The sequence below is a fragment of the Macrotis lagotis genome, chromosome 5 (genome assembly GCF_037893015.1).
Source record: "Macrotis lagotis isolate mMagLag1 chromosome 5, bilby.v1.9.chrom.fasta, whole genome shotgun sequence".
Classification (NCBI taxonomy): domain Eukaryota; kingdom Metazoa; phylum Chordata; class Mammalia; order Peramelemorphia; family Peramelidae; genus Macrotis; species Macrotis lagotis.
Window position 1 is genome coordinate 187,143,551 of NC_133662.1, and position 20,844 is coordinate 187,164,394.

Below are 20,844 nucleotides of genomic sequence, written 5' to 3' on the forward strand. Positions count from 1 at the left end.
TATATTATATAAGATATTTATATACTTACTGTGTGACCTGGGCAAGTCACTTGACCTTGATTGACTAAAAAAAATTAAGTCAGCATTCCCCTTGATTACTGAGATAGGGGCCAAAGAGGAGTATGCTGGAGACAGCTCAGATTTGTTCATGAAAACCCATTATTGTCTATGTAAGGAGTTGTATCTCAGAAATGGACAAATTCTACAAATCAGAACATTCTTTTATTGATTGTCTAAACTTAAGTGATAAAGAAATATTAATGATGCAGATTAACTTACAAATATATCATGAATTATCAAGTATTAAACCATTTGTTGATTGTCCAGACTTAAGATAATGATGGAAGAAATGTTAACAATGGAATTGATCCAACCATTCTGGAGAGCAATTTGGAACTATATACAAAGGGCTATAAAGCTCTGCATACCCTTTCATACAGCAATACCACTATTAGGTCTTTATTCCAAAGAGATCATTAAAAAGGGAAAAGACTCACATGTATTTATAACAGCTCTTTTTTTTGTGTTGGCAAAGAATTGGAAATTGAGGGGATGCCCATCAGTTGGGGAATGACTGAGTAAGTTATGGTACATAAATGGAATAGAATGCTATTGTTCAATAAGAAATGATGAACAGGTGGATTTTAGAAAAACCTGTAAAGATGTACATGCTGATTGAAGTGAGCAGGACCAGGAGAACATCAAACACAGTAGCAACAATAATGTGTGATGATCAACTCTGATAGAATTAGTTCTTTTCATCAATACAACAAGGCAATTTCAAAATATTGATGTTGCAAAATATCATGTGGAGAAAGAATTATGCATATTGAAGCATACTGTTTTGACTTTTTTGTTTTTTTAATAATGGTTTTTTCCTTTTATACTGATTCTTCTTTTACAACATGACTGGAAATGTTTAATATGATTGTACATCTATAATCTATATCAGATTGCTAGCTGTCTTCGCAAGAGGGGAGGGAATAAAGGGAGAAAAATTTGGAAAATTTACAAAAATGAATGTTGCAAACTATCTTTACATATAATTGGGGGGAAAAGTACAATCCACTAATAAAGTGCAAAAAAATGTTAACAATGTAGATTAACTTAAAAATGTGTTGTGAATATTCTCTTCCTCCCAGAAAGTTGGTTGTTAAACATTTCCCAGTTGTTAAACTATTGGTTGATTGTCCAGATTAAGCATTTACTGGTAGTTAAACCATTTTTCACTGGGAATGCTTTTCTTACATCACATTCTGAACTAACACACTTCTAGCAATTGTGAAGAACAGGAAGATGTGCCAAAAGTATATGACATTTGTTATAATCTCATAGTCAAGGCTAGCTTTCTTTGAGAAAAGTAGGTAACGAGGCTCCATTAACAACACTTCCTCATTCTCCAGTTGATTATTTTAGTCCTAGACTCTCCACCAGCTCTGTGACCTCAGGCAAATGATGGAACCTTTCTGGATTTCAGTTTTCTTGTTTGAAAAATGAGTAGGTTGGATAGTTTGAACCCTAAAGCCCCTTCCCGTGCTAACATTCTCCAATTTCTCTGATTCCCAGATTTTCAGTTGATCACCCCCTGGATTGCTGGGAACTTCCCAGACACATCACATCATTCTGGTCTGCTTATATTCAGTTTTCTACTCCAGGGTGAACTCTTTGTCTTGTCCTGGATACTTAGGAGAGATGACTTAGGTCAAAGTTGGGGCAAGATTAGATCAAGTTATGGGGAAAGGTCAGCCAAGGAAGGGGGAGAGATCATGAAAGCAACTCTCCCAGGGACTGAGGCTGCCACCTTTAGATGTCAAATTCCTCAGTGAAGATAATGATTTTCACTCTTTGATCCTGTAACTTTATCCACAAACAACCCCCATGCTCATTCCTGATTGTAATCTATCAAGATCGTAGTTCTGAAACAAATCCAAAGTTTGATTTTTTTCTTGACATTCAAATGAGAGAATGACTTGGATTGTTAAGTTTTACTTTTCAAGCCTTTCTTGCCATAAATTATTCTCAGATGTATTACTGTACTCTTCAGACAAATTCTTTAAATGAATAAAATGCATTAGAAACCAGTTATTTTTTCTAATGACTTTAAAAATGAAATAGCTTTGAATGACAGAAATATCGAGTTGGCACATAAGGTCTTAGGTGAAGATCTAGAAGACGTCTCACAGAACACTTAGTCAACTCTCATTTTACTGATTAGGAGATTGAAGCCTAGGGAGGTTGCTTGGCCAAGATCATATAGGTAATGAATGTCAAGAGTAGAATTTGAAACCGGGTCCTGTGATTCCATAGCCAGTGTTTGAAACCAAATATTACTGTATGCATGAAAATAGTGAACATTCATGAAGCTCCTACTCAGTGAAAAGCACTAGCCTAGGAGTAATATTTGTATCTGACACTCTTCCTGCCTTCATAAACCTCACAATAAAACAGAGGGAATAGGACACAAATGCAGTTAAATGTATAATCCAAAGTAATAGAACAAAAGTCTTCTGTGAGATCTGAGTGGGAAATCAATAACAATACTCAAACATAAAATGCTAATAAGGTTCTAGGCAATGGAGAAAAAAAGACAAAACAATGAACCCAGATGAGTGAAGAGGTTATAGACTAATAGGGAGATTCAACATGTTAGCATAATATGGTAATTTTAGAAAAGATAAAATACTAATGGGGGAATCTGGGCAGTCTTCATGGAGTAGCAGTAACATCTGACTTGAGCCTTGAAAGAAGATAAGTATTACAAGAGGCAAACTTCTTCTCATTTCCCATCACCTTCTGCTACAATGTCGTCCTTGACCCCTCTTTCTTATATTTAGATAACCCTTCTCCTTGACAAGGCAAACACTTCTAGAGCACACGTAATCCTATTCCATCCTGTCACCCTCCCCATCCCCACTCTCTCAATGACTATTATATCATAACAAATAATATAATCACATATTATTTTTCATTGGAGAAAGATTCCATGAGATAAAGGAGTTGTTAAATGTTTTTTATTATGGTATTTAATGTCATTGATGCAAAATCTATATATAAGATGTTTTGGCTCAATTCCCTCGAGTTGGAAGTGATATTTACTTTTATTAGGAAGCATGATCATGGGTTGTTATCCATTATTATTAGATAATGAATTATTAGTATTATTAATCACCTGATCCTCATAAGTCTTGAACTAAAGGTCCTTTATCTTCCTGGTTGTTGTCCTCTGGACATCTTCCAGTTTATCAATGTCTTTCCTAAAATATGGTGTTAAGAACTGAAGACAAGACTCCAGATATAGCCCAACCAGTACCAGTTTTTTTTACCTCCTTATTCTCAGATACAACATCACTTTTAAAACAATACCAAATTAGATTAGCTTGGTTGTCATATCATACTTTTGACCCTTATTGAGCATTAAATCTATAAAGCTCTCAGGTCTTTTTTTAGGCAAATTGATGTCTAAAATTTCCTCCTTCCCTATAATGAACTCCATTTTAGTTGGAGATACTTGTGGGAAATGTAAGGCAGATATTCAGTAGGTAATAGATGTGAGAGTGAAGCTAAGAAGAGAGATCAAGACTGAAAATAGGAAAGTTATCAACATGAGCCATTGTTGAAGCTATGCTAGTGAATAAGATTGTAAAGAGAGAATGTAGAGAGAAAAAATGCACAAGAAGAAAGCTCAGGGGCTTTGCCCCATTAAGGACCTGGGAAGAACATGAGAAGCCATCAATGGCAACAAAGAATGGTCAGAGCACTAGAGAACCTGGAGGAGAGAATAGAATCATAAGCTAAGAAAGGGGATAATCAAAGAAAAATGAGAGGATAGGACTGGGGGGGGGGCACGAAGATCATGGGATTTTAATTGAATTGAATGAAAGTTTGTTGAATGTGTGCCTTATCATGTTAGATGGTAGGGATGCAAAGACCAAAATGAAAAAGTCTTTGACCTCCAGATGCTGAACCTTGAATAGCAAGAATTACAAGAGATGGAAGAACAGTTAGAATGGAGGGATCTGTATAGTTAGGAAATAGAAGCATCATATCTAAGCAACTTTTCATAAACGAAGAAGAAACAGAGCAGTGGGCTAGGTAGTGAAGGGTCAAAGGAAGGTTGACTTTTTCAGGATTTTAGGTAAGCTCAAAGGAATGAGAGAAGGGTATAGGCAAAGGGATTATCCTTAGTGAGTCATACAGATTTCTCTTCTGTAACCAGAGGGAAGGAGAGAAGGGATGATGCAGAGCTTTAAAGAATGGAGGAAAGGAGTTGAGAGGATTTTATGTGGGAGGGCAGCAATGTCTCAGAGAAGAAGGCCAGATCTCCTTTTAAGTATGTGTTGAAGGGTGAGTAGGTAGGGTGGGGTGGCTATACTCTTGATGAGAGAGGTAAAGAAAGGGTTTGGAATGTCCTAAGGGTTTAATAAGGGTAGAGTATTTGTTATTGTCCAGTCATTTCAGCTGTGTCTGACTTTTTGTGATCCCATTTGGGGTTTTCTTGGCAGAGATCCTGAAGTGGTTTGCTATTTCTTCTCCAAAGAATAGAATAGAAAGAAGGGTTGCCAAATGGGAATGACAAGAGAACAGCTAAGATGGCACAGTGAATAGAAAAAAGGAGACCATCTTCATGAATTCAAATTTGGTTTTAGATTAGCTATGTGACCCTGAACAAGTCACTTAACCCTGTTTGCCTCAGTTCCTCAGCTGTAAAATGGCAAACCACTCCAGGATCTCTGGCAAGAAAACCTCAAGGGGCAGTTAGGTGCTGCAGTGGATAGAGCACCAGTCCTGGAGTCAGGAGGACCTGAGTTCAAATCTGACCTCAGACACTTAATAATTACCTAGCTATGTGATCTTGGGCAAGCCACTTAACCCCATTGCTTTGCCAAACAAACAAACAAAACAAAACAAGAAAATCTCAAAAGGGGTCATGAAGAGTCATACATGATTGAAAAACAACTGAACTACAAAGTTTACCTTGAGAACTTTTGCTATATGTGCTTATTCGGAGTCTCTTTGTTTTATAGGAAATAAGGGAGGTTGTTTATTTGCTTTTACCAGCTTGGCTTCCTACCTTTGGCATGATTCCTTCATTACTGGTACAGGCTAGTTTGTATTTGGTTGGAGATTAATAGAATAGAGAAGTCTTACCAGACCTGTCTTCATTTTGCACTCCCAGTCCCTGGATAGTAAAGTTGGCCGATCCTCTGAGATCTGTTTAATGGATCCTTCTCATTTTTCTGAGATTAGGAAACTGAGGCAAGGGAAAGTTGAAAACACATCTAGTGGGTTGGCTTTACCTAAGGACTCTGGTGGTGTGGAAAATAGTGCCTTTTGAGAAAAAAGAAAAATATTAGATTTAAGTTTAATTTCAGCTAATATACAAAATCAGATTTCAGAAAACTATATGAAATCCTGAAATCAAAGCAGTATTTGACTAAGGAGAGAATCCATTGGTGTTGACAGTACAGGGTTTTTGGCAAGCAGTTCCTTAATGTTAATTTTATTATTTGGCAATGTTCTGTGTCTCTTTGATTGTGCAATGACGCTCACTGGATGAAGTCTCCAAGCTTATCTTGATCATAAACTTAAGAGCCATATTTAGAGATTGGGTACCTCTAGAGTTAATTAAAGATCTGCTCATCATACTTTGGGTTTGGGGGAGAGGGGGGAAATCTTTTAATGTATACAATCACAAAAGAACAAATGCTTATGTTGAACTATTGTTTGGGATAAGATTTTTACATTTTCTAGTAAAAAGAATTGTATTGTTGCTGTAACAAGCTTAACACAGGATCTAGGACATTGTAAGTCCTTAAAACCTGTTTGTTGACATGACTTAACCACAAGAAAACTAATTTAGTTGTAAGATAAACACAATGCTATTTACATTTTTTTTTGTTAGATAATGCTTTGTGAACATTATCTTTCTCCTTATATTCTATTATGTATTTTGATTTAAGGGGACAAGAAGAAATAGTTATGCCTTTATTTTTGTTTTCTTTGGCTTCTATTAATTTGGCAGAGTTATAAACCTTATTTGCCTTTTACTTTGAAAGAACATTGAATCGTAATATTGTTGAGCAGTTCAAATGGCATTGGTCAAGGGAAATATGCAGTAATTTTTTTTTCCTTCAATCTTAAGTTTGCATTGCTAAAATAGATCTATCTTTTTTTTCTTTCATTAAAATGTCATTTCTTCTTTTCCTATCAGAGTTTATAGTCCTTTGGAGTCTCAGAAGATAGTGTTTGGAGATGTGTGCCCCTTGCTTACATCTCTCTTAGATGGGTAAGTTAAGAAAATATTAATTTATGTCAGCACTAACATTAATTTTCTAAAAGAATCTTATGCTTTTTCTGTATATACTGTGCAAACAAGAAAACACAATTTCAATTTTATCATGCAATAATACAAGCATATTCAGAAAAAAAGGTTTCCCAGTTTAATATCATTACTCTAGAATGTCATTAACACATTATTACTCCCCAATAAAAGTGTGAAATCCCATCTGTAAATGTCATCCAGCCAATCATCTTTTAGAACAGCATTCCTGTGATTTATCTGGCATTATGTTTTCAAAGAACCAATTAACACAGTTGATTACGAACAAATTTTTTTTTAAACATATATTTCAACCCAGCTCTTCTTGGCTTCAAGGTCTATCACTTTATATCATGTTGCTTCTATAACATGGCATGATATGATGTGACAATGATGTATCTATCACATGGCATGCCATACCAAACTTGCAGAATCAACATGGATGATCAGCACAAAGCAGTCTTTCCATTATGTCTTGGAGCTTCTGTTTGACATTTTCTTCTTGAATACCGGGATTTCCACATTCATTTAGGAAATATTCTTCCACTGAAAGCTTATCATTGTTAGCCATCCTTTAAGCAGAAGCAGATTCCAGAAAAGAGAAAGAAAGGCTTGTGGGTCAGAGCCATCTGTCTCAGAGTTGCTTTTTCAGTACAAATATGAAACAGATGACATTATTTTGAGCTTCCATTTCTCCCTGTGGGACCTTTTTTTTAAAGTGATGAACTCCAAAATAGTCTGAAACATCCCTATAAGAAATAACATTTTGAGTGCCAATGATCTCCTGTGGATACTACTCCAAAAGCCAAAAGAATGCAGATGAATGGGCATAGAAAAAAAGGGGGGGGGGGGGTAGAGGGATGGAGGATTTTGGGGGGGTTGTTTTTGGTCTCGTGTGTGTTTATGTGTGTGTGTGTGTGTGTGTCGTTTTTTTCCCTTTTTCTTTTTCCTCAGATATCAGCATCTTTAGACTGGTCATTTGGGAAAAAGGAAAACAAGGGCAACAGGAATTGTCACTTACTTTTCCCTATTGATTAGTTTTCATTAGAGGTAAGAGTATCCTGGAGATCAGAACAGCCTGGAATTTCTCATGGCTTTCAGAACCCTTTCATGATGTGAATCAGTTTCACTTAATCTAAATAGAACCTCTCTGTCTGTGTCATTCATCTCAGGACAAACAAGTAGCAAACTCCCAGAATAAGAACGTTTTTATGCTATGCTAAGTCTCTTGGGTTGAATAGAAAAATTTGAACTGGGGTCCAATGATAGTTTAAATTTTCACCTGAGCTGTATACTAAATTTGCCTCAACACTGATTTCTAAATTTTTTCACCATGAATTTTAAATTTCTAAAAAAAATTACCAGTGCAAAGCAGCATTATTTTTTTTATCCTAGACTAGTTTTTCTCCCTATTGATAACATACGTATATTCTATGCTTTAGAAGAGAAATCAGAATAACATAATTAAAAGAAACTTTAATAATTCCTATACTCCTTGAGGCAAAATTGCTTTCAACAAACCATTACAGGTAAATGGTACTTCTTTTCTTGAAGCTCAGTTTCCTCATCTGTAAAATGACAGGAATTAGGTCATAGGGTCTCCATGATATCATTTAGTTCTAAAAGTCTTTGATCTTAATGCAGCTTACTACTATGCTAGTAATGTCTTCCATTTACATATTGCCTTAAGAGTGTGCTTTAAATATATTAGTTCATTCGAAACTCAGACCAACCCTGTTAGGTATTTAGTCCAAGTATTATTTTTATTCTTGTTTCATAGACTAGGAAACTGAGGCTCAGAGCAACATACTTACAGATGAATGGCTAGTAAATGGCAGAAATGAAAAAGAAAGACCCTGTTGAAAACACTTTTTCAGTGTCTATTGAATAATCATATGATTTCTGTTAGGTTTTCTATTGACAGTGAATTATGCTAACAGTTTTCCTAATATTGAATCAACCCTGTATTCCTGCAATAAGTCCTACTTGGTCATAGCATATTATCCTAGTGATAATTTGCTGTAATCACTTTGTTAATATTTTATTTAATATTTTTGCATCCCTATTCATTAAAGAAATAAATCTATAATTTTTTCTCTTTTTTTGATATTTCCAGGTTTGGCTAGCAGCATTGTATTGGTATCATAGAAGAAATGAGGCAGAATTCCATCTATCTTATTTATCCAAATAGTGTATATATAGAATTGGAACCAATTGTTCCTTGAATGTTTGATAGAGTTCACTTATGAATCTATCTAGCCCTGAAATTTTTCTTTCAACTAGCCATTGATGGCTTGTTGAATTTCTTTTTCTAGGATAGGTTATTTAGGTATTTAATTTCTTCTTCGTTTAACCTGGGCAATTTATATTTTTGTAAATATTCGTCCATGTCACTTAGATTATCAAATTTATTGACATACAGTTGGGCAAAATAGTTCTGAAGTATTACTTTAATTTCCTCCTAATTAGTACTGAGGTCACCTTTTTCATTTTTGATACTAGCAATTTGGTCTTCTTCTTTCTTGTTTTTAATAAAGTTAACCAAAGATTTATCTATTTTATTGCTTTTTTTTCATAAAACCAACTCTTGGTTTTATTTATTAATTCAATAGTTTTCTTGCTTTCAATTTTATTGTTTGGGGAATTTTTTTTGCAAGGCAAATGGGGTTAAGTGACTTGTCCAAAGTCACACAGCTAGGTAATTGTCTTGGGGTCAGATTTGAACTCAGGTCCTCCTGACTTCAGAGTGCTCTATCCACTGCACCACCTAGCCACCCTGGTTTCAATTTTATTAATTTCTCCTTTTATTTTTAGAATTTCTAATTTGGTATCTAATTGGGGGGGCTTTAATTTTTTTCATTCTCTAACTTTTATAGTTACATGCTCGATTCATTGATTTCCTCTTTCATTTTATTCTTGTAAGCATTTAGAGATATAATATATCCCCTAATGACTGTTTTGGCTGTATCCCATAAGTTTTGATATGTTGTCTCATTATTGTCATTGTCTTGGATGAAATCACTAATTCTTTATATAATTTGTTTGATTCACTCATTCTTTAAAATGAGGTTATTTAGTTTCCAAATAGTTTTAGGTTTATCTTACCATGGCCCATTATTGCAAGTGCATCATGGTCCAAAAAGGAAGCATTCAATATTTCTGCTTTTCTGCATTTGATCATGTGTTTTTTATGCCCTAGTACCTGGTCAATTTTTGTTTAGGAGCTATGTACGATATGGGGAAAAAAGGTATATTCCTTTCTATCACCAATCAATTTTCTCCAAAGGTCTATCATGTTTAAGTTTTCTAACATTCTAGTTACCTCCTTAACTTCCTTCTTGTTTATTTTATGGTTAGATTGATCTAATTCTGAGAGAGAGATTGAGATCTCCAACCAGTAGAGTTATGCTGTCTGTGTCTTCCTGTAATTCATTCAGTTTCTCCTCTAAGAATTTGGATGCTATACTGTTTGGTGCATACATATTTAATATCTAAATTGCTTCATTGAGTATGGTACCTTTTAGTAGGATGTAATTTCCTTCCTTATCTCTTTTAATAAGATTTTTTTTTGCACCTGCTTTGTCTGAGATAAGGATTGCTACCCCTGCTTTTTTACTTCAGTTGAAGTATAATATAATCATTTCCAGCCTTTTACCTTTACTCTGTATGTATCTCTCTGTTTCAAATGCATTTCTTGTAAGCAGCATATTATAGGATTCTGTTTTTTAATCCATTCTGCTACTCACTTCTGTTTTATGGAGAGTTTATCCCATTCACAATCAAAGTTATAATTACTTTATTTTCTTCCATGCTGTCTTCCCTCCATTTGTTTGTTTTTCCCTTATCCCTATTCCCTAGTATTTTGCTTCTGAACACCACCTCCTTCAATGTGGTGCCCCCTTCTATCCCGCCCCCTTCCCCTTTCCCTTTGGCCCTTCTTCCTTCCCTTCCTTCTATCAGTTCTTCTTTTCCTTCCCCCCCTTTCCCCTCTTAATACTTGAAATTTAAGTTTCTAAACTCAACTGAGAGAGAGAGAGAGAGAGAGAGAGAGAGAGAAAGAGAGAATGTGTGTGTGTGTGTGTGTGTGTGTGTGTGTGTGTGTGTGTGTGTGTGTTTGTGTTAGTTAATCCTTCTTTGAGCCAAATCTGATGAGAGTAAGATTCAGGCAGTTTTCACCTCTTCCCTTTTCCCCCTCTATTTTAATAGGTCTTCAATGTGGTGCCCCCTTCTATCCAATCCCCTTCACCTTTCCCTTTGCCCCTTCTTCCTTCCCTTCCTTCTATCAGTTCTTCTTTTCCTCCCCCCCCCTTTCCCCTCTTAATACTTGAAAGGTAAGTTTCTAAACTCCACTGAGAGAGAGAGAGAGAGAGAGAATGTGTGTGTGTGTGTGTGTGTGTGTGTGTGTTAGTTAATCCTTCTTTGAGCCAAATATGATGAGAGTAAGATGATTCAGGCAGTTTTCACCTCCCCCCTCCCCCCCCATTGTAATAGGTCTTTTGCACCTCTTCATATGATATAATTTATTCCATTCAAACTTCTCCTTCCTCTAGTCTCTTTACTGCCCCCCTTTTAAGGAGATTTTATTTTGAAATCATTCCTTCAGATTCATGGACATGTCATGAGTTTCCATTACTTCTGACTAAATATATTCTCAAGAGTTATGATAACCTTTCTCCCAGGTGGGAATATAGCCAGTTTCATCTTATTGGATAACAGTTTTTTTTCCTTTCCCCTTTTTTATATTTTCATGTATCTCTTGAGTCTCCTGTTTGAAGACCAAATTTTCTGTTTAGTTATGGTCTTTTCATCAGGAAAAGTTGAAGTCTCCTATTTTGTTAAATGTCCATCTTTTCTCCTGGAAGAGAAGGCTCAGTTTTGCTGGATAGTGAATTCCTGCCTGCATTCCAAACTCCCTTTCTCTCTGAAATATCATATTCCAGGCCCTTTGATCCTTAATGTTGATGCAACCAGATCCTGTGTAATCCTGATTGTGGCTCCTTGGTATTTGGATTGTTTCTTTTTGGCCACTCGCAGGATTTTTTCCTTCATTTGATAGTTTTAGAGTTTGGCCACAATATTCCTTGGTGTTTTCATTTTGATATCCCTTTCAGGAGGGGATCAATATATTCTTTCAATGACTATTTTGCCCTCTGGTTCTAGGATATCAGGACAATTCTTCACTATATCCTGAAAAAAAAAAAAGCATACATCAGGGGACAGCTAGGTGGCACAGTGGATAGAGCACCGACCCTGGAGTCAAGAGGACTTGAGTTTAAATCCAGTCTCAGACACTTAATAATTACCTAGCTGTGTTAACTTTGGCAAGTCACTTAACCCCATTGCCTTGCAAAAATGAAAAAAAAATAAATTAAAAATTAAAAAGCATACATTAAATTCTATACATTGTTTTCAAAATTATCTTGCTTTTCTTATTTATTTCTGAACTTATGGTTTCTTTTGTACATTTAAAAATATTAAAATGGCTTTTTGAAGGGTATTACTCCCACCCCCAACTAATGAAGAGGAAGAAAATAAGAAGAAAAAAACAGCCATGGAATAAACAAAGCCAAACAAAATGAATCCATATACCCTACCCATCAATTAATGTTTTTGTGCTTGTGTCCACAATTCTCTATCTAGAACATGTATCATCATCATCATCATAGATCTTCTTATTGTTCAGCAGTAATATACATAATTTTACATTGATTGGTTATATTTTATATGTATATATGTACATAATTGGTTATATTTTATTTCTCCATATTTTCACTATTAGGCTAGTATTGATTGAAGGATTTCTATGTTATTAGTCCATCAAGATATTGCAAAATGATTGGTTTCAATTTTCCTCCATAGTATGTAGGATGTCCCCAAATAATACTTAAATTCTTTGAGCACAATGACTGGTTTCATTTCGGTCTTTATTTCTATCATCCACAATGCCTGGAAAATGGTAGGTACTTACTGAATGCCTGTTGATTGGAAAGAAGGAAGGATTTGAACTCAGGCTTTAAGTCTAGCTCTCTTGGCTATGTTCTGCTGCCTTTCTAACACACCATACCATACGTGACATGATATAACATAAGAGAACTCAACACAACTTGCCATTAGCCCATTTGACATCATATATTAATTAGATTGAAAAAAGTTAAAAGATCAATGCTAAGGTTTGCTTGGCGCACAACCTTTATGAAAAATCTAAAATATCACTGAACTCCAGCTCAAATTTTTCTGTTCAACCTAGCAGACTCATTATAGCAATGAAAAGTGCTAAACATTGTTATTCTGGGGAAAGGTTTGTTTCCTTGTTTTGAGATGAATGACCCATATGGTGATAGTGCAAGTGTAGTCTACATTAATTGAAACCTCTGCTCTAAATGGGAGAGTATTCCAAAAACAATTAGCAATTCCATGTAGCATCAAACTCCATGATTAGCTCTTACCTCCAATGAAAATGTTAGGAGGTAATCATTAAGGGGAAAAGGGAAGAATCAATAATATTCTATTACTTTTGTTTTCTCTTTCCCAAAAGACAAGTATAAAAATGTAGATGTCCATGGGGAAAAAGGTTTAAAAAAAAGGACAAAACCCCCCAAACAAACCCCAATAATATTTTTGATAATATTTTTGATAGGTATAATGTTTGTATTATGACTTATGGACAGACAGGGAGTGGAAAAAGCTATACCATGCTGGGACCACATTCAGAAAGTGATTCTATTTCACCATCAGAAGTTGACCAGGAGATGGGCATCATTCCCAGAGCAGCTGGAGAGCTTTTCAGGTACTGCTAGTAGTGGTAGTTATGGAAAATCAGGATCAAGGATTCACAGAACTCAAAAGAAAGTAGAATGTGGATGGGTACTAATCTCCAAAAATGAAGATTAAAAAAATCTTCTTTATTATGAAATAATATGCTTGACTATCTACAGCACATATTTTGCAAATTTAATTTACAAGCTATGCAGATACATTTCTGTAGGTTGTCACTTCTGTATTTTCCCAGGAATTTCATTTGTATTTCTTCTTTGATGAATTGAAAACTAACTACATCTCATGCAAAAGGATTCCTCCTCAGTTTTACTTAACAAGGTCAATCTAAAAGGACCAAGTATTTCTTTCTACTCAACCTTTATCTTTCTGCAAACTTTAGGAAGGGTAAAGGTTGGGGGATAAAGTAACTTTTTTTTTCTTCCTCTACTTAGTAGGAAATGCATTGTCTTTTTTAAAAAATATTTTATTTATTTTTCCAAGTTCATGCAAAGATAGTTTTTGACAATCATTTTTTGCAAGGTTTTGAATTTCAGATTTTTCTCTCTCTCCTTCTCTTACCTTCCCCCTCCCCCAGACAGAATGCGATCTTAATATAGGCTAGACAGTTATAACCATGCTAAACATACATATATATTAATCATATTGTGAAAGAAGAATCAAATAAAAATGGAAAAAATCAAGAGAAAAAACCATAATGCATAAGACAATTTTTAAAAAATGAAGATCATAAGTTTTGGTCTACATTTAAACTCCATAGTTCCTTCTTTGGATTAGGATTAGGATGATATTTTCCATCACAAGTCTTTGATTATTGTACTGCTCAGATGAACAAGTCCATCTTAGTTGATCATCCCACTATGTTGCTGTTAGTGTGTACAATGTTTTCTGATTCTGCTCAGGTCACCTAGTATCAGTTCCTGTAAGTCTTTCTAGGCTATTCTGAAGTCCTGTCCCTCATGTTTTTTTACAGAACAATACTGTTACATCTCAATCATATTCCACAATTTGTGCTGCCATTCCCCAATTGATGGGAATATCCCCCCTCCAATTTCCAATTCTCTGACACTACAAAAAGAACTGCTTTAAATATTTTTGCATATGTGGATTTTTTTTACCCTTTTTTGTGATCTCTTTGGGATACAGACCTATTGCTGATTCAAAAAGTATAAAGTATACACAACTTTATTGTCCTTTGGGCGTAGAAATGTATTGTCTTTTTCTTTCTTAGTGATGCAGTCAATTCCACGTGTTGAAGACATTCATTTTATTAAAATCAAGACTGAGCCCCATTTACCTAAATTGTTCTCAGTATCAACAAGAAACTGGAAGAGCCAGAAAGATCTTACAAGCCTTAACATTCCATTCTGTTGACCTAATCCATTCCCTTAGAACTCACATAATTCTGTTGGCATTATATTAATTTGTATGAAATTACTTTGTCCCTTGTGGGCATTCTTAAATTTATTTCATGACTGTCTGCTATATATTTCTAACTAAATTATAAACTCCAGGAAGGCAAGGACTTCCATTTCCTTTGTGTTCCTTTATACAGCATCTTGTATTAAATCAAATGTTAAACTTCATACATGTTGAATGACTGTTACTCCCTCAGAGTATTTCTGGGAAACACACACACACACACACACACACACACACACACACACACACACACACACACACACACGTTCTGTTGCTTGGAGGAACTAGATAGTGGGAAGGAGACATTCCCCATTGTCATTAGGTATGAAATGATCTGGCAGATAAGCTGGGTAAGTAACTCTTTTGCAGTTTTAACAAGGAGGCAAATGATGAAAGGTGTATATGTATCATTCAAATCTACCACATTTTGTCCTGTGAGTTCTAACCTCCTTTGACTTAGAATCCAAGCAAAATTGCCAGAGGCATTTTAGTGTATGTATGCTCATTTCATTTGGCAAGGAAGCACTGGCTACAGCTAGAAAGGGATAGGAAGAACATTAAATCAGGTCCTCTGAAGAGGATCATAGAGGACATTTTGGCTTTGTCTTAATTTGTCTTAATATTCCAGATATTCTTCTGCATTCTTATGTAATAAGTTTTCAATGATCAATTCATATAGATAATATAAATGGGATGTTTTTCCCCTCCTAGAGGAGCTTTTTTGGGGCATAGAAAGCAGAGAGATCAAATAGTAGAGACCCTGAGTTGTCTCTAGGCAAGATCCAGGCTGGAAGTTGTAATGAATTATTATCTTCTTCTCCATTCTTTGATACCTGTTCTCTTCTTTCGCAGTCCTGATGTGCTTAAAAGGCAAAATAGTATCCTCTTGATTGAGAGGAGGGTCAGGACAAAATGTAAAAAAAAAATTTAGGCTGAGTCTACAAATGTGATAAGACTTGTAGTGGTGATAGTGGTGGTGGTGGGAGCTAGCATAATCTTAGGTTGTATTAATAGAAGAACTTTGAACCTCTGCTTCCCATTGAACACATTACACTTTCTGTTGTACTTGCATATCTCATATCTTATTCCCCCCCATTAGATTATAAACTTCTTGAGGGCAAATCCTATCATTTCATTTTGATGTGCTAAGTACCTACCTATAACATCGGGTGTTTGCTTATAGTCAATTTACATAAGCCAACTCAGATGACAGAAAAATCAATTAGGCTTCCACTTCTCAATGTATATGACCAAATTTTATTAATTCTAATTTTATTATCTATTTCTCTCTTTTTTTCTCTTTCACATACAACACACACAGACACACACACACACACACACACACAGACACAGACACACACACACACACACACACACACACACACACACACACACACACACACACCAATCACCAACCATTGGACAAGTCTCCTGACCTTCAATGAACATTGGCTTCTTGAATCTCAAGTGCAGGAGTCTGACCTAGTCCTGACCCAGGAGTAGATCCAGGAGATCCAGGAGTTAGGGCTTTCTATTGGTTTCTTCCAGTTTTAGCTATAGGTGTTTTCAGTTGGTTTAGCACATCATTTGATAGGTAGTTCATTTCTTAACCTAGTGATGAAGTTTTTTCATTGATGGTCTGTCCTATCAAAGAGTCTACATATGCTTCTCAATTGTTTATGACAAAATATATTGCTTACTAGATCATACCATTGCAGTGCTTCTCTTATTATTGAAATAAAACTTATAGGAAAAGTTTTCTCAAAACAACTCATTACAGAATAAAGTTTAAAACAAGAGATGACAAACATATTCCTATAAAACTTATTCTTACTATGGAAACATAGGACTTTGTTCATTACAGGTATTTAATAAGTATTTATTAAATAAAATATCATTAATGAAAAGAAAACATTAATTAATTAAAATGAACTGTTTAATATTGTACAGAACAGTTTATCAGTTTAGTTTACATAACATTTAGGATGCCATTTATTATCTTACAGGATGACAGTAAAATCTCAAAAACTTCTCAAAAGAAAGTACTTTCCCTACCCCGATCATTTTCTATATAATTTCCCTCATTTCAAAGTAAGCACTTTTCTACTTGTATTTTTGTATTCCAAAATACAGTGTTTAGTAAGTGCTAGTTTGCAAGAGGAAGAACACAGTAAATTCTTAATAAAATCAAAGTTGATTTTAATTTGCTTTTAACTTTAATAAAAAAAATTCCATTTATTATGTATAGAGGAAAGGGTATCAACAAAATCAAACCAAGCACAGTAGTTTCCCAGAAAGAATGCCAAAGAAATTTGAGAAATTCTAGTATAGAAGAATATATCCATTTAATTGGTTCAATTTTGTTATTCTTCAGTAAATTTTTGTGATGCCATTTGCAGTCAATCATAATACAATTATAGCTTTATGAGGAGGAAAAGCTGTGAAAATCTTTTCAGAATGGTAGCTGTATCTTTAGCAATAGTTTTATATGTGGCAGTAAGTAAAGTTCATAAAACCTATTTTCTAAAATTCACTTTCTTTCATCTTAAAGAGTTCCTTTTGCTCATAAATCCTTTTTTATAACCATATCAATTTTTCCCTTTTTCTATTGCAATATACTTGATTTAATCATAGTTTCAGTAGCTAATAAATAACATAGTTCCAGCAGCATTTCTCTGAAAAACATCTAAAAGTGAAGGGGGTTGATTAGAAAAAGTTGTATTTCAGAAAAATGGTATGATCAACTTCATTTGACCTTCCTCTAGAACACATGAATTTGTATGATGAATGAATTAGCATGGAGAGGGCAAGGTACAAGATAGTAAATAATTTCCATCTTCTAAGCAGAAGAATATAAATTATTCTCAGTTTTGAAATGACTAAATTTCTATCCTTTATAAAATACCTTAACTAGAAAATATAAAGTAAATGGGTTTTACTTTTCTCTTTCAGCAGGGGCCCTCTTCTTACTTCCATTCATTCATTCAACACATTGTTGAAATGTTAGTGATAATGATTAAATTCACAATAGAAAAAAGTAGTTATCCCTTCCACATCATGGTTTCCATATATCATGGGTCAGCATAAGAAATTAAATGGGAATTTTGGGGAGAGTTTTGCAGAAGTCACAGATGATAGGTGAAGAAGACAGCAGATATGAGCCTATGAGCAAATGCTTACAAATTTTACATTAAGGTACTATGGGGGTGGCTAGGTGGCACAGTGGATAGAGCACCGGAGTCAGGAGTACCTGAGTTCAAATCTGATCTCAAACACTTAATAATTACCTAGCTGTGTGGCCTTGGGCAAGCCACTTAACCCCATTGCCTTGCAAAAAAACCCCCTAAAAAATAAGGTACTGTGAAAAAGAAAAAAATTTAGCCTTCTTTTCTGCTACTGAGAAAGCCAAAAACATTACAAGGACTTTTCAGATCATGAGGCTACCAGCCCCCTAAAACTTGTAATGTGGAAGGAATAATAGTGTAAATTTTGTTTGAAATTTCTAACTGAAAGACTACATAACAGTTTGACAAGAAACAAAAATGATTTATCTAAATTTGGGTTGTAATATTCAAAACATGTTCTAGACACCTAAAAAATACATAGTTATACTCTATTAAAAAGAGGTTTACCAAATCAAAACATAAATGAACCAAATATTCAAATCTGCCTTATCTTTAATATTTCACCTATGGAGAAGATGGAAGAAAAGCAGTGGGCAACTGAATAGGAATTTACCTAGTACAAACAATGTAAGAAAGTTATATAAAATTAAACAATATTAAAGAGATAATCACATAGAGTTAATAAATTCTAATAAATAAAATCTAATATATAAATAAAAGTCTTCTAGATTTTTTTTTGTTAAGGCAAACTAGGTCATCTTTTACTTCAGCTCTTATCTATACTTTAATTATTGAATGATCATTGCCTCACAAACTGAGACCTGGGGAAAACCTTTCTTAAAAAAAAAGCCAGTTTCCTACTGAATCCAGGACCATTGCCAGTTGTCCTGACCTATGTCTTGCCACTGGATTCCAAATGACTCTGTAAAAGAGAGGGAAGTTGATAACTTTGCCTAGTTCCAATTCACTTAAATCCAATTCACCTGTAAATCAAGACATCATCTGCCTGATGTCATTCTCTTTGAGAAAGAAAGATGATGGACAACAATAATACAGTTAACAGAAGGCCCCCCCCCATTTAATTTTTTTGACACTTTTAATTGTTAGAAAGTTCTTTGTAGGGAACAAAAATCAGCCTTCCTGTAATTTCCACAGATGAAGATAATTCTGTCCTCTAGAGGCTGGCATTATGTTTATCCCTTCAAATATTTAGATAGTTCAAATCCAACCTCAGACACTTACTAGTTATGTAACCCTGGGCAAGTCACTTAACCTTGTTTATCTCAGTAGTTCTGCAAAATGAACTGTAGAAAAAAAAAATGAACTGGAGAAAAGTAAATGACTCCACTGTCTTTACTAAAAAAACCCCAAATGGGGTCCTAAAGACTGGGATATGACTGGAATGACCAAATAACTACAGTATTATGGTTCTTAGGCTGCCTGTGTTCTTCTAGAATCTACCTCACCTTTTTGGGGGGAAAGTGTGTGAGTGGGGATGGGGGGGGGATATTACTAGTTTATCTCCAATATCCCAAGATCTCTCTCAACCTCCCTGATTTCACAGAGAAAACATACTATAGGAGAAGGAGCATATTTTCAAATTCTTTCAGATATCTGAGATGTAATTATTCTGTCTTAAAAACAATCTCATTTGAAGAAAATAGCCATATGCCTATTCTATCCTTACCTCCTTTAGGATTTAATTTCTTCTGACCTTTGTAATTTAAAGAGCATTCTCCTTGATTAAAAAAAAAGATGAGAGTAAAATAGAAACTGCTTTCCTTCTGTTTTCTGTTAATATTACACAATCAGTCCTAAATTCTGAATTTAAAGTCTCATTTTTCTTTTTGTTCTGAGAATGCTAGGTTAGTATTCCCATTGGCATTTGAAAAAAAACCTGTTGATTCTTAGCATTTTTCATAAGTCTTAGCTCATTCTAGTTTTAGCTTTTCTGACATTATTGTCATAGTTTCTTGCATCCCTTTGTTTTTGCCCTTGATTATTTGTCTTGATTTGGTTGAAAACTGACTCCACTAAGTTTGATTAGGAGATAGCTAGGATGGATTTTCTCCTAGCAGGAAGAAATCCTGCCATCATAATCTCTCAACTAATTCTTTTTATGTGACTTTTGAATCAGGAATCACTTGGTAATCTAAAGCTTAAACTGCAGCCTTGAAATGGATCTATGTTATACAGCAGATAAATAACAATCCCCTGAAAACATGACAAAGATTTGAATGGCAGTCAAGCTAGAGTAGATAGTAATTCTGATGAGGTCACTGAAAAAAGAACTATTTAAGTGGAAAGTTTGTGGGAGGGGGGGATAGAGATAACTGGAGTAAATGTCAACAAAATATAGATATTTGAAACGAACATGGAAAACATGTAGTAATGCTAAAAGTTGCTATGCTTACTATTCTTGGAAATCTATCTAGGGCCAAAACTCACGTAATCATAGTTTTAATTCAAAGAAATATGGCTTTTGTGTTCTTCATTATAAAAGTGTCAATTGTTAAAAAGTTGGTTTGACTATATAGCCTTGATAAAAATCTTTGTCCTCATTATAGTTATTTGCTCTATAATTTAAAGACCATGTTGGGGTTCTTGTTGGGTTTATAATCTTGATATTAGCATAAATATTATTATAAAATCACTGACTTTTTTTTTGTTTTTTTGCAAGGCAAATGGGGTTAAGTGGCTTGCCCAAGGCCACACACCTAGGTAATTATTAAGTGCCTGAGACCGGATTTGAACCCAGGTACTTCTGACTCCAAGGCTGGTGCTTTATCCACTACGCCACCTAGCTGTCCCAGTCACTGACTCTTAAGAATCTAAGTGATTTCTGGAATTATAATCATTTTGTGAAGAAATTTATTATTTTAAGGACAGCTTGCCGACCTTGAGGAGTACCCTTTGTTCTATTTTATTATCATATCTATTTTTTTCTCCCTTCTCTCTTGCTTTTCTTCTCCTCCTCCAATACAGACTTCTCTCAGAAAATCCAATAGTAAATCCCAGGGTTGAGGTTTCTGTAGTTGAAATATATAATAATGAACTCTTTGACCTTCTGGCCAAGGACAGCTCTGGAATATTTGGTGTGAAGCGTGATGTAATCACAACGAAGGAAGGAAAAAGTAACGTACCTTTGTTGATCTATGAGTGAGTATGTCATATAACCTCTTCCTATTGGAAATGTTTCTTCTT

General features: G+C 34.8%; 1 protein-coding gene across 2 annotated transcripts in view; it reads left to right on the forward strand.

Annotated features, from left to right (window-relative positions):
- The window catches only part of KIF25 (kinesin family member 25), a 112,832-nt gene that overhangs the window by 74,655 nt on the left and 17,333 nt on the right, over nt 1–20,844 (forward strand). For both annotated transcript variants that reach the window (XM_074190300.1, XM_074190301.1), the window contains 3 exons: nt 6,212–6,286; nt 12,957–13,106; nt 20,626–20,799. In XM_074190300.1, coding sequence (XP_074046401.1) covers nt 6,212–6,286; nt 12,957–13,106; nt 20,626–20,799 — 399 coding nt within the window. The remainder of the gene's footprint in view (nt 1–6,211; nt 6,287–12,956; nt 13,107–20,625; nt 20,800–20,844) is intronic.